Raw genomic sequence first — 14,500 nt, 5'->3', positions numbered from 1 at the left:
CACTTTGAACCAGAAAGTCCAGCCAGTTTTCCGCCCACCTGGAATTCTACCAATCCAGTCATGTTTGTCAGATACAAAGAGGCTGTATCTGTATCTGTTTTGTTCTCTCCACACTCTCACTGTTAATCACACCATTGTATGAGGCAATCAAGTTGGTCAGGCACAATCTGAACAGGTAATTCTGTGCTTGCTTTTCTTGATCACCTTTTTCTAATGGGTCTAGAAATTATTTCCAGGAAGACTGGCTCGATGATCTCCTGGAGACTTCAATTAGGCTTGAAATTCCCCAAATCCATCTTATTTTTCTTCAGGCTAGCTGTGATGTGTGCCTTCTTCTAATCATAATGTAGTTCACCTTGGCATTGTAACTGTTTGAATGTCACAGAGAAAGGTTTCACAGTGACATTGACCAGTATCCTTAGTAGCACTGGATGCACTTCATTCAGTCCTATGGCCTTCTCCATAAGTCTAGTTTAAGTCTTTAACGCAAGCTTTCTTTTCCATAGTACAAACTTGTGTGCATAGTCTTAGGAGACCTGACAGCAGAATTTACCAGGTAAAGAAAGAGCAAAAAATGCTACTCCAGCCTTTTCTATTTCCTATTGTGTCACTAGGTCTACCACCTCATCTCTTCATCAGGTCTACATGTTCCTTAGACTGCTCTTGCTGCTTAGGCAGCCCTAACAGTCCTTGCTGCCCTTCTCATCTGTCACAGATTTCAGTTCCAGCTGCACTGGGCTCTTCAACACATGAGAAATGACCCTTCCTCTCTTCCTTCTGTAGGGGGCTGAGTGAATGTGTATCTGGGGGCCTGAGTTAACTTATGTATTGTATGTATGGCAGTTAAAGATCTCTCTATTGTATTAGTGACCCCGCCCTGGTTCTAGTTATTGTAAATGGGCTGCAGCTGTGATGTCCTTGATTGGGCAGCAGCTGTAGCCCATGCAGGTGAGATAAAAGGGGGCGGGGTGGTCAGGGAGAGCCTGGGGAGAGGAGCCCTGACCGAGAAGCAGCAACACCACTGCTGGGAAGATCTGCCATGGGAAAACCATCGAGAGAAGGTACGAGGCTCAGGAAATATAATTGTACAGCAATATGAATACAACATCTGGTGACCCCGACGTGATTAAGAACATGCAGCCAAGGAAAGAAGGTGTGGAATCCCCCGGACAGCTGCGAGCTGTGGCAGCCTGAGAGCTGGGACTATAGAAGTAAAGATAGCTGTGAGCTGTGGCAGCCTGAGAGCTGGGACAGGTATGTGTGTGGCAGCCTGAGAGCTGGGACTATAGAAGTAAAGATAGCTGTGAGCTGTGGCAGCCTGAGAGCTGGGACAGATATGTGTATGGCAGCCTGAGAGTTGGGACAGATATGTGTATTGTAGTTGTAGGGTTGCTAGAAGTAAAAGGAAAAAAAAAAAAAAAAAAAAAAAAAAAAAAAAAAAAAAAAAAGAAAAAAAAAAAAGAAAAAAAAAAAAGAAAAAAGAGAAAAAAAAAAAAAGAAAAAAAAGGAGGATATGTATATATTCTATGTATGAGCTGTGGCAGCCAGAGAGCTGGGACTAGACAGCTGCGAGCTGTGGCAGCCTGAGAGCTGGGACAAAAATGTCTATGGTAATTGTAAAATTGGTAAAAGTAAAGGGGGAAATGTGGGGGCCTGAGTTAACTTATGTATTGTAAATATATGTATGGCAGTGAAAGATCTTTGTATTGTATTAGTGACCCCGCCCTGATTCTAGTTATTGTAAATGGGCTGCAGCTGTGATGTCCTTGATTGGGCAGCAGCTGTAGCCCATGGAGGTAGCTGAGATAAAAGGGGGCGGGGTGGTCAGGGAGAGCCGGGGAGAGGAGCCCTGACCGAGAAGCAACAACACCACTGCTGTGAAGATCTGCCGTGAGAAGACCATCGAGAGAAGCTATGAGACTCAGGAAATATAATTGTACAGCAATGTGAATACAACACCTTCCTCCCTCCATTTCTTCCCTCCTATCCACCCCACTGGTATAGAAGATGTTTCTGCACTTGAGTTCAGAGTTGCCCGTTCAAAAATGTGGACCCCCTGACACATCCCCTCAGTCTGTGAATTTCAAAACACGCTGTTTCTATGCCCAAAGAAAGCTGTTCTTGACAATCAAAAAGCTGTCTTAGACTTCTCCACAGCTACTTCTCATGGGATCTCATCTACAAGCTGACTCAAGAAGTCTCTTCTTTTAAAGACAAGGATCATTATTCTGCTACATTTCTTCTTTTCCAGCAATAATACATGGATAAACTCAGGAAACCACTTTCTTAACATACTGATGAAGAAGTAGTACCCCTAATCATAACCAGTCTAAGCTGAAACCTCTTACAAAGATGAGTGTGCTGCTGTAAAGGTCTGGAAGAATTTCATAAATACTTTTTATTTCTCTCCAATAAAAAGGACACTCTTCTACTTATGCAGATGGTTTCTGTAACATACATGGCCTCCCTCTTAAGTCTCAAAATAATGATAGTAAAGACGACAGAGATGTGTAGCTCAGCAAGATCCAAAAACCTCAGAGAGAACACCATCCTTGACAGACAAGTACTTTAAGGTCCAAGGAATCAATTTGTTTGGTCTGGTTATTTCCAGAAAGGTCTGTGTTTACCTATATTTTTTCAAAGAGGACAAGTTTGATTACAGCGTAACTCACACACAAAATCAGATGTTACATACTATTGCCTCAGCAATATCGGGACACATGTCACAGAGCCAGAACTTTTTCTTCTTTTAATTGAAAAGTTGTCTGAAGGAAAACACTAATTATTAAAAAATGTCTACCCCTGCACCCTATGTTTAGTACTTAAAGCAGTTCACCATATTCTATCCCAAATGCTGTTACTATGAGATAGGCGACTTGAGCTTCAAATACAGGAATATAATTCTACCCTCTTGTTGTTCGCATCTTCCTTTGCAAAACATTACCCTGATCCTCATGTTAGTGTTCAACACATCTAGACCAGAGTGATAGTATTTTCCACATTTCTCCAAGCTAAGCCTCACTGAATATAAATAAGCATTCTAACTACTGGATACAGTCCAATGGATCTTGTTTGGCCATGAAGCTGAAATTCCATTCTGTTTGTGCAGAAATAACAGAGGAAGGCCCTAGGCTAGCTTATGACTTAAAGATAAGTGGAGTCTCCAGGGAGACCAAGATGAAATCAACAAGGTGCCTCAGAGCAGAAAGTGAACTGTACCATGACTCTCACTTACTTCACATCTCCTGATTCAAAACTTGAATGTTGTCATGTCACAGCTGGAAAAGCAAATGCATGTTTTTTCTCTACTGTGAATAAAAACAGAAGTAATTTTGTGGATGCTGCTGTGCTGCTAAATGACAGAAAAGCCCACAATATTAAGAATCAAATGAGGTTTTTCTAACTACAGAAAAGGCAGTAATGAGCTGATTAATTCCATCAAGCATAAACCAAACTGTTCTAAATAAATTAGGACTCAAACACAACTCACAGGATATAGCTTTAGGACTAAAAACTAAATCAAGTTAAATCTTTTTCCAGAAAATATTATGAAGATAAAAGAAATAATATTACTAAAAGTAGCAGTACAACTTGCAACTTAATCACTGAATGCATTCCAAGTATTGTGATGTTAGGTTTGTCATCATAGCTCACTGGAATCTCAGGTCTGTGCAAGAGTACATAAATGTTATAGACAGGTGGATAAGTTTTGATGCAAATCAAGGCACTGAGCTTCCCTTGGCTTGCCAAAAAGGTTATCTGACAGGGGGACACTCTACCTAGCATGGAACTATACCATGAAAGAGCAAACATTCACAGGAGCTTCACTTCCAGATTCCTACACCTGAGCACTTAGCAAAGTACCCAGAGAGAAAAAACAGAAATATACCATGCCATGCAATAAAATAAAGAGGATTTTTCCTATAACCTCTCCTTCTCCTTTTCCCCAAAGATATTTTCTTCCTGAAATTGTGCTTCTGGAATTGCTATTCTATACATGCCACACACTGTAGTTTAGATCTTACTCTAAGAATAAAACAGAAGCATAGGGATATAAAGCAGTATCTCCACTCTGCAAGGATAAATGACCTTGTAAGAGACTAAAGCCTGTGGATCCAACTCAGAAAGCGCCAGCTGACACTGTCTAAAATACTGATCATACCTCCTTACATAAAACAGCACTTAAAGACTGGCACTCTCAGAGAAAAAAAATAAAGTACCTGAAGCAGATGCGTATTTCATGAATGAACTGACAGACCTGGTCCTATTTTGCAAGAGGATACAACTCCGGGGGCCTTTAGAGCTTTCTACAAAATACAAGCCACAAAGCAAGGCAGTATGCTCTCCTTCTCATCTATGACCCAAAAGGATGGGAATTTTCCACATATAGTGCAGATCTTTCAAACATCAGTATGTTTCATTAAGTTTCTAGGAATTTATTATCTTCTTCACAATAACAGAATTTTTACACTGACAAAATTCAATAGGCCTACTTCTCTTCAACATCTTCATAAATGACTTGGACAGAGGACTCAAAGGAATATTAAGTCAGTTAGCAAACAACACTAAACTGGGAGGAGCTGTCAAGTCCCTCAAGTACAGAGAGGGAGGCTCTACAGAGACTTTGACAAATCAGAGGGCTGGGCAATCAGTAACCCCAACCCTATGAAGTTTTACAAGAGAAAGTTCCATATTCTGCCCCTGGGATGGGCCAACCCTGGGTGGTATGGACAAACCTCAGAACAAGAGGCTGGAGTGCAGTGCTGCACAAAGGGTCCTGGGAGCCCTGGTCAAGGGTGAGTTGAACACAAGTCAGCAGTGCCCCGGCAGCCAGGAGGGCCAACTCTGTCCTGGGGTGCATCAGGCACAGCATCAGCAGCCAGGCAAGAGAGGGAATTGTCCCACTCTGCTCTGCACTGGAGTAGCCTCACCTCGAGTGCTGGGGGCAGTTTTAAGTGCCACGATATGAAAAAGACGTGAAGCTGCTGGAGAGCATCCAAAGCAGGGCCACAAGGATGGTGAAGGGTCTGGAGGGGAAGCGGTATGAGGAGTAGCTGAGGTAACTTGGTCTGTTCAGCCTGGGGGAGACTGAGGGGAGACCTCACTGAGGTCTTCAACATCCACGCAGGGCAAAACAGATGGGCAGCAATCAATCTCTTCACTCTCATGACCAGTGACTAGTCCTGAGGATATGGCATGAAGCTGAGTCAGAAAAGATTTAGGCTGGCTATCAGGAAAAGGTCTTTCACCAAGTGGGTGGCTTGGCATTGGTAAACTAGTCACAGCACCAAGCCTGTCTAGTTCAAGAAGTGTTTTGAGAATGTTCTCAGGCACAGGGGGTGATTCTCGGGTGTCCTGCACAGCACCACGAGTCCATGATCCTGATGGGTCCTTTGAAACTCAGGATATTCTATGATTCTGCTCTATGAAAATCTGACAGAAGTACAGATACCATGACAACAAAGTAAAAATACCTGATTGTTTTGGAGTACAATTATTCTCAACTGTCTTCTCTGATACTGAAGTCTGTTGTAAGAGACTGACCAGTCCTTGATCTTCAAACAAACCAACACTACAAATCCTTCACAAAAAAGAGGTCAGCAACTACAGCACCAGCCTGTTTTTGTCCCTTTATCCTTCACATCCTAAGAGCATTCTCTCCAGTGAGACTGTGTTTTGAGCAAGTTTAGCAAGACTAAATTAACCATGTTCCCATCTACTCTGTAAGACATCAGAATCACAGAATCAAGATTGGAAATAACCTCCAATACCATCATGTACAACAAACTTCACAGGTGTTGCTGGGTTTCCAACATACAGAACACCTGCACTGGCCAATACTTACGGTTTTTATCCCTTGCACACAGAACTGCAGGTTCTTTATCACTTTTACCACAAATAGAGAAGGGGTGGTCTCTTTCTTCTGGAATCTCTACATATTTTTTCTCTCAAGATCTTCTGTATCTCAGGACAATTTGCAGTCTTGAAGCTTCCCAATCAAAAAGAGTATTTCTCAACTTCTCCTCAAATCATCATCCCTCTTCAACTTCTACACAAAAGACTGAATTTTAGTTCAGACTTTGCCTTAAATCATCATCCCTCTTCAACTTCTACATAGAAGACTGAATTTTAGTTCAGACTCAAGTTTTTTCTCCCACCTGTCAGCCCTGTAATTACCTAAATGTTGTGTGTAACGACATCACAGTCCAATGAAAAACCACATTTCCTCTTCAAATCCCTGATGACTGACAGGTATAGGGCACATACCTAATGGCCAAAACTGACAAACAGCTCTGCACAACACCATTAGCCTAGATTTTGGTTTTCCCCCAGTTCTTTCAAGCTCAGCTGTGAACTAGCTAGAGTACCCATAGTTTCTCAAAAGGAAAGAAATTATTAACTGGAAGTGACAATAAAACAAGATAAAATTTTGCCAGTTTACCAGACATTTCCTATCTGTTAAGAAGTTAAAAGAATTGTTGCAATGCTGGTTTCCCCCCCCAGTAACTGGAGCAGAAATTAAATCAAGACAGAACTTTGTATTTAAATCCATAGCAAACATAAACACAATCAACTAAAATATCAACACACTGCTCCTGAGAGAAATACCATAAAATGTGAGTGTGGTCCACAAAACTGAGTTCTGACACACAAGAAAACAGCAAACAGAAAGGCAAAAATAAGACAAATATAGCCTCAGTCAGGATGACTTTCCAAACCTGCAATTGTTACTGTCACGGGATTTTCAAGAACTCCGTGGGTCCATGTGGACAGCTTGGCACAACAAGACTGGACAGTTCAATACCCAAAGGAATGCAAATTTTCATACCTAGGAAGCGTTACTTCAAACTCAGTATCTGACATTTTAAAAACTGACATAAATTCCACACATGCAGTGTAGCTCTCAGATAGTCAGGTTGTCTATGATTAACAGTGATGTAACAGATTACATGGAAGATTAGACACAAATTCCACCAGAAACCACCACAGCTTACAGTAATACTGCAGTCTTCCTGAAACGACAAGCCACATTAAAACTCCCTATTGCTTCCAAACACATTCTCTACTGCATTCCTATCTCTGATAAACCAGAACAATCTCCTGATACATCAGGGAATTTACAGAGATTAATGTTAGATGTTGCCTAGCTCAATCATTCCATTAAATGGATACAGATTATACATCAGCCTATACTTAATGCAGGTTAATTGTTTCTACCTTCAGCCCCTGAAGATTATATACAGGTGAAATCCTTGGATTGCTCACAGGCTTTTGTCATTCAACAACATTCGACTACTTGAGAGATCAAGATCTTGCACTGGGTGTTTCAGATCTATCACTAATGTAGAGTAAAAGGACATGTAGCTTAACTACTTTCTTATGCCCATTGCCCTGGTTTTTCCTAAGATGAAGTTTGCTGTCTCCCTGTGATGCAGTTAACACATCTCTTTGTTAAGTGCCCTTAGAAATCACAGACTAGTGGTACTAGAGTCATCACCTTGCCACAAAAGTAAAAGTAACACAAGCAGAAGAAAATTGATGACAAGGAGGTTGGTCTGTATTTCAGCAAGTGGTTTTGAGGCAAAAGGTTTCAGCTAATGCCCAGTTTTCCCACCTCCTACATGGACAAATTAGGGAAGAGTTTTCCTTTGGTTTTATTTTTCCCACATGAGTACACCATGGTCTGAACTTAGAATCGTTTGAGTATCAATCCAGAAGGTACTCATCTGAAACTTAAGCACAATTAAATTGGTTAGCAAGCTGGCCTCATGGCTATCTTTGCAAGATTCATGGTTCGGCCCTCACTTCAAAGTCTTCTTACCTTCCCAAAGCACATATCTCCATAGATCTGCAAACACATCTCCCAAGATTCCAAGTAAAGCAACAGAAGTTTTACAGAGTTACTTTCATACAGCTGTGAAAACTTCACCAGTCAAATCACATCACAAAACTTCACTCTTCAAATCACACATGCCAGTGTTGGTAAAAAGGACACATACAACAGAAATTAGTGAAGTCAAAGCAGTACACATATATCACATGCCCTTCCTCATATGAGGATGCCAACAGTTCATCTCACCATCTTTAAGGGCCTTCCATGAGCTCATTCTGATAGCCAGTTTGCCAGCCACAAACGTTTACTGCACCCCCTGTGTCTGCTTGTGATACCTCTTTCTTGTGATATGCATTCAGCTTCTACTCTGGGGTTTGGGTGGTTTTCTTCTTTACTTCTATGCAAGTTAAACAAGAGAAGAGCCATTATGCTGCCACTACAGAACCATGTGTTTATGCCTAACACAACTATAGACCAATGTCCTTCAGAAGCACCAGCTGATTTTCCTGTTTAAGTAACATCTTAGGGTAAAACTCTGAAAGCTGAGAGCATTCTGAAGTACTTAGAGTATTTTCTGGTTGAATGAACTCAAATGGCTTTACCAAACTTTCAAGTTATATCTGAAAAGAAAATAAAATTCACTGCTTTTACCTCTACAGTCTTTACACACATTCCCACATTTCTTTAACACTTTAGATGCTCACAAGCAACCAGCTTTTATCAAGGCATCTGAAGCTTTTAGGTGTCTTGAGCATAAAAACTAGTCAGTTGTGACTTAATTTTATCAGAAAGAACAGGTGTTCTATTTTTACACTGGCAGACACATCTGTACCCCTAATTTCAAGAAAATTTATTGTCTTGGAGATCTGATGACCATGTTGCATGAACAATTGTATGCAGCAACAGAGAAAGTACTATTAGCTCACTAAAATCTGCAATCTAAAAGATACACATATACATTTTATATCATGCTGCTTACATGCCAAGAAATGCCTTGAACATCTTATAACAGTTCAGTATTTTAATTTCAAGTCCTCAATTTGATCAAAATCACCCATGTGCTACAGAACTATAGCAGCTGCTATTAAGACTATCATTTTACCCATTCTCAGTGGAAAAATGGAGCTTTAGAACGTCTGTTCCCAACACACTACTGACGCAGCCCTTGAATAGCATGTTTGGAATTTCACTTTTTAGAAGTTTCAGCAGCAGCCTACACTGGCTTTACAAATATTTACATACCACATTCTAAAAGCTTCCCAGAAGACATGGAAGTCTGATAAGTGTTTGCACCTTTAGATTTTGATTTGCCTTGGCAGATCTGTACCTACAGAAGACTTGTTAGCAGACTGAAACATGTTTTGTGCTTTAAACTTCAGAGATCATAATTTCAACTTCAGAAGTGTTTCCATCAGTAAGGCACACCAGACAGAGATGATTCCCACATGCTTAATCTTTATTGTGCGAATGTTGTTCAGAGCATTTATTACCCTGTGTAGACACACATTAAAAAAAAAAACAATACACTAACAGTGGCTAGATTGATGGACAACATATTAAATCTATTTGGTGGTAACTTGTATGCATGCAGTTAACTCCTGTGATGTACAAATCTTAGCCAGGAGGCCAGCCCAACTGGCGACCACCCAGAACATGGAGATGTACGTGATAGACAGACTGCCCACCCTCAGGCCCTTCATTCACAACCATCCGGAATCCATTGGTCAGGCCCAGGTTAGCAGCACACTTCTTGCCAACAATCATTAAATGTCCGAGAAGCTGGAGAAGAAAGAAAAAAAAAAAAAAAAAAACAACCAACAGAAAACACACAAAAAGGGGGAAAGGGCAGGAAGGGAAGGAATGAGAGCAGAGAACCAGTAAGTTAATTCTCAGAAATTCAGCCACTGCCCTTCAAATTGTTGCCTGCCTGCAACTAACACTTTCCAAGAAAAACTATGAGGACTGCCTATGCATAATATAGGGGGAAAATAGAACTATTGTTCTTTGTCAAGCCAGGCAGTAACAGACAACAAAAGTGTCATAGAAGCTACATTTACTTAATGGTTAAAGCCCCCACTACTTCTTCTGAACACATATATAATTCTGGTGGAAAAGAAACTTTATCTTACCATGTAAAGCTTACAAAATCTTTGAGCTTGATGTTTTTAGTTACAAATGAAATATTCAGCACCTCTCAGCTAACCTTCCTTTTCTTCACCTCTGACCTGCTAAAAACCCCCAAGCCCATATTAGAGTAAGTACTGTTGCATGCAAACAATGAAAACAGACATCAGGATTGTTAAATAACAAATACCAATTCATTTTGCGTGGAAAATACATGCACAGATATATTTTGCTTTCTCTGGCTAATTTTACTGAAAAACCTTAAGTCCATTATCTTTTAAGCTACAGGATAAGCATTAGAGTATCAGAAAACTACTTTGCCTCTTTGAAATGTCAAGAGGAAAAGGGGGACAGCCTACTACATTATGAAGTAATCAGAAGCACTGTTTGGTGTACAGAAAACCTTTAGAATACTTACAGATTCATCAGAATCTTCTGCTTCAGACAATCTGACAATTGGCTTCTTAGGAATCACTAAGAAATGTGTTGGAGCTTGGGGTGAAATATCATGGAACGCGAGGCACTGGAGGAACAGAAAGCAGATAAAATACAGTTTGTTTTGGAGAAAGGTAAGAGTTTCAGGAAATCAATATGCCCCACTAAATACATACTTCAGCCAGATATCCCAAACATAAGCAGCAATGTCAAATTTTCTTGAGTGATATATTATTCTACATCCTTTAACTTCTAAACACAAAACACTACTTACCAAGACCCACTGAAAAAAAATCACTGCTTTGTAAAGTACTGTTTAAAAGCTACAGCCTTCTCAGTAAAGCAATATGCAATCAGGTTCAAGATTTGCTACTGAAACACATGCATAACAACTAGTAAAGCTGTTGGCATGCATGCCTATAAAAAGTACATTCATGCTTTTTTAAATGCTATTTTATATTTTATGTTAAATAAAATAAATGGCAAAGAGTTGCTAATCAATTTCTAGTTATGCCTGAATATTTCCTTGGTCAAAGACAACAAGGCAATTCTAAAGATCCTGAAGTTATGTGAATGAGACCATATTAGACTTCTGTTCTCAACAGCACCAAGTATTTCAGAGCAATGCATTAAAACCAGCTTTGCTTCAGACATGCTTAAATCAAAAGAAAGGCATCACTTTTGAAATACAAACATCTGTCTGTAGTGACTAGCTGAATCTTGACTAAACCAAAACTACAATCAATCATACACAGCATGCATCACCTAAATATCAAATTAGGAACTGCCAGTAGGCAAGAGAAAATTAAGCTGTGTCTCCTTGTACAAATGGCCAACCACAGAACTGGGACTTCCAACTGGAACCTCGACAAATGTGCAGATGCACAGGAGGTACTCTGCCAGCATTAGTCCAAGATATCTCTGACTTTCCCATCACGTTCAACAGTGTAACACCTGGTGGCAATTGGTTATGTCACAGACAGTGGACACTTAAAAACACATATACCTACATTCTTCAAAATGCTTATTTCCTAGATACTTTTCTTTGTGAATCAATGAAGTTAATTTTCTGTGCAAATACACTTCTTTTTTATTCTGAAAAGAAATGTGCCTTTAGTCAAGAGTAAAGCTGGTGAAAAGCCGAACTCAACCTGCATCAATCTTTTATGCAAGTCTTCTACACCAAATCTATGTGGTTTTAGAATCTGTTTAAGAAGATAATGCCCTGTTTGAATTTCTGATTAACTACTCCTTTCTTCCAAACAGGGAAGGGCAGTAAGCATATAACTGATGAATAAAACTGTTTGCACCAAATTAAATAAATCATACTTAGAGCTGACCATTTTGTAATCAGCTTTTCTATTATATGTAGTCCCATCGAGGCAGAATGCAAATGGCCAAACTGCATCAAAGAATTAAAAGAGCAAAAGATTGGAAGTAAATAGCTTTCTATTATACAGAAAGCCAAAGCAGCATTAAGGAAAAAACGCAATCACAGAAATTCGTGAGTGTATGGGAAACCAAATTTCATTTCAGGAAGTTTAGATTCAACTGGAAAAACAGTGATAAGGCATAATTCCACAGAGACTTTGTACTTTTCAATAGTTCCCTTTCTCTGAAGGTCAATTATTGATTAAAGACTTTCCTTACCTTTCTCCTTGTAACACTTCCAGCCACCTCTAAAAAGACCTCCATAAAGCCAACAAAACTAATTCAAGATCATCCACCAGTCAACTGAAATCTAGAAGTTCTACATTTCTGCACACTTTGAAGTAAAAACCAAATGGTGCACTGCAGGTAATGACACTTCCTGAAAATACTCCACACAACTGGCTTTCAAAGTAGTTTATACACTCAGAGAAGTCAATGGCCTGATGCCTAATCAAGCAGTGCGCAGCTTACCCTGCTGCAACCACCGCAGCTGATGAAAAAGCTCACACAGGTTACACCCGGCTAAGGAAAGAACACACACCTTCACATAAACACAGAGCAGTAACATAAGCACTATCTTCAGAAAGCACTGAACATTTCTAATGTTCTTCAGAGCATAAGGCAACTGCAACAATTCTGCCATCTATTAAGAAAACTCCGTTTTAAGCTATGCATGATTTTTAAGCACGTAACTCTGACAAACTGCATCCTTGGCGAGTCTCTACTGAACACTGAGAATAACCCCTTTATTTCAAAAGCAAAAGGGGCCTAATGGGGCTCCAGTATTTCAATCTGAAGGGCGGGGAAAACAAAGAGCAGGAGATCTTACACCAAATACCAGCTGGATTTTGGGAATAACCGCTGCACTTCTTCTAAAGCTAATTATTTAATTTCGGCCCTAACGTGCTGCGATGCACCAGCAATCCCTCTCGGAGGTTCTCTGCCAAAGCCCAGCAGGCAGAGCTGCATAACCTCTGTGAGGCTATTGAGAGGCACATCGGGACCTGCACAAGCAGACAGCTGGGGTGCTCTGCTCCGAACCCGCAAGAAGGCTGCCTGCAAGTGGTAAAGGTTTCACCACTACCCTCCCACACCAGCTGCGAGAACCCTCGACCCTTGGCAAGGAGCCCAATGCAGCTCCGGGGAGGGCGCAGGGAAGCGCGGGGGCGCACGGCCCGGCCCGGCCCGCCCCGCCGCTCTCCCGAGCGCCTCCGCGATGCCCCTGGCCCCTGCACAGCGCGCACCTGCTCGTCCTCGTAGATTATGTTGGCGGGGATCTCCTTGCGGATGATCTTCCCGAAGATGGTGTCCCCGCCGGGACGCGCCGCCTGCGCCTTGCTGATCTCGTCAGCCATGGCGGCGGCTCCCGCGCGGCTCCCGCCGGCCACAGCCACGCCCCCTCGGCACTCATTGGGCCAGCGCCGTCCCCTGGCCGTGTTCTCCCGTCTGATTGGCGGTTTCTCCTGTCATTGTCCCGCTGGGCCCCGCCCGCTGCACTGCCGCGCCCTCTCTGACCCGGGAATCGCGGAGGGATCCGGCGGAAAGAACTATTGGAGGCTCCGCGCAGGGATCAACGCTGCGAAGTGCAAGGCGACTCTACAAAAGTAGTGCAGTCCCGGGAGAGGCTGTTGTGGGCAGAAGTATTACTTATCAAATCCAACTCAAACATCTGTGTGATTTCTTGGGACAAGCTCCTGCAGACTGCACCAGGCTGGGCTGGGTTACCTTTTCCACCAAAGTTTGCAGGTGTATGGTGTCCTGGAATCAGGGTCCTGCAGAAGGGCAGTTTCGTGTGCCAGCCCTTCGGCGAATAAGTAATTTCGTAACTATGAAACAAACTAATCAGTATAGCCAAGCAGTGATTCAGAGGGCAACACAAAGTTACGCAGCTGTAGATCTAGTTGTAAATGTTTTTATATATATATATCTACAACACCAGTCATTAAATGGGAGAAATGAAAAAGCAGGGGGGGAAAAGCCAACATAAACCTTAAGGAGTATCAACCAAGCTTCATTTTCAAGGCCAAGTACGAGGTCCTGCACCTGGGTCGGGGCCACCCCTGCTGTCAACACAGGCTGGGAGATTGAGAGCAGCCCTGGGGAGGAGGGCTTGGGGGTGCTGGTGGATGAGAGGCTGGACATGACCCAGCCATGGGCACTCCCAGCCCACAGAGCCAAACGTGTCCTGGGCTGCATCCAGAGCAGCGTGGGCAGCAGGGGAGGGAGGGGATTCTGCCCCTCTGCTCTGCTCTGCTCTGGGGAGAGCCCACCTGGAACCTGCATCCAGCTCTGGGCTCCCAGCACAGGGAGGACATGGACCTGCTGGAGGGAGTCCAGAGGAGGCCACAAAAATAATCAGAGTGACAGAGCACCTTTTCTATGAGGACAGGCTGAGAGAATCAGAATTGTTCACCCTTGAAAAGAAAAGACTTCAGAGTGACCTAACTGCACCTTTGCAGTACCTGAAGGCAGCCTACAATAAAGATAGAGGGAGATTTTTTACAAGGCCATGTAGTGAGAGGACAAGGAGGAATGGCTTTAAACTGCAATACTGGAGGTTTAAATTGGATGTGAGGAAGAAATTCTTTACTGTGAGCATGGTGAGGCCCTGGAACAGGCTGCCCAGAGAAGTTGTGGGTGCCCAATCCCTGGAAGTGTTCAAGGCCAGGCTGGATG

The 14,500-nt window shown here is 42.1% G+C and overlaps 1 protein-coding gene across 1 annotated transcript; it reads right to left on the bottom strand.

The window, feature by feature from the left end:
- Positions 1 to 9,269: 9,269 nt before the first annotated feature.
- Positions 9,270 to 13,213, bottom strand: HINT1 (histidine triad nucleotide binding protein 1). The gene is made up of 3 exons (XM_063180285.1): positions 13,069 to 13,213; positions 10,377 to 10,481; positions 9,270 to 9,613 (listed from the first exon to the last, which is right to left on the bottom strand). Exons 1-3 carry the CDS (start codon positions 13,177 to 13,179, stop codon positions 9,449 to 9,451), a joined length of 381 nt encoding a protein of 126 aa, XP_063036355.1. The 5' UTR covers positions 13,180 to 13,213; the 3' UTR covers positions 9,270 to 9,448.
- Between the last annotated feature and the right edge of the window lie 1,287 nt (positions 13,214 to 14,500).

The sequence above is a fragment of the Melospiza melodia genome, chromosome Z, assembly GCF_035770615.1.
Source record: "Melospiza melodia melodia isolate bMelMel2 chromosome Z, bMelMel2.pri, whole genome shotgun sequence".
NCBI lineage: Eukaryota > Metazoa > Chordata > Aves > Passeriformes > Passerellidae > Melospiza > Melospiza melodia.
The sequence above is the reverse complement of the archived record's forward strand: the minus strand, read 5'-3'. Positions and strand labels throughout refer to the sequence as shown.

Coding starts and splice junctions, on each gene's coding strand:
- HINT1 (XM_063180285.1), bottom strand. CDS start 13,179: ATGGCTGACGAGATCAGCAAGGCGCAGGCGGCGCGTCCCGGCGGGGAC. Junction 10,482..13,068: donor TAATCTACGAGGACGAGCAG/GTGCGCGCTGTG, acceptor CTGTTCCTCCAG/TGCCTCGCGTTCCATGATAT. Junction 9,614..10,376: donor CAGAAGATTCTGATGAATCT/GTAAGTATTCTA, acceptor TTTCTTCTCCAG/CTTCTCGGACATTTAATGAT.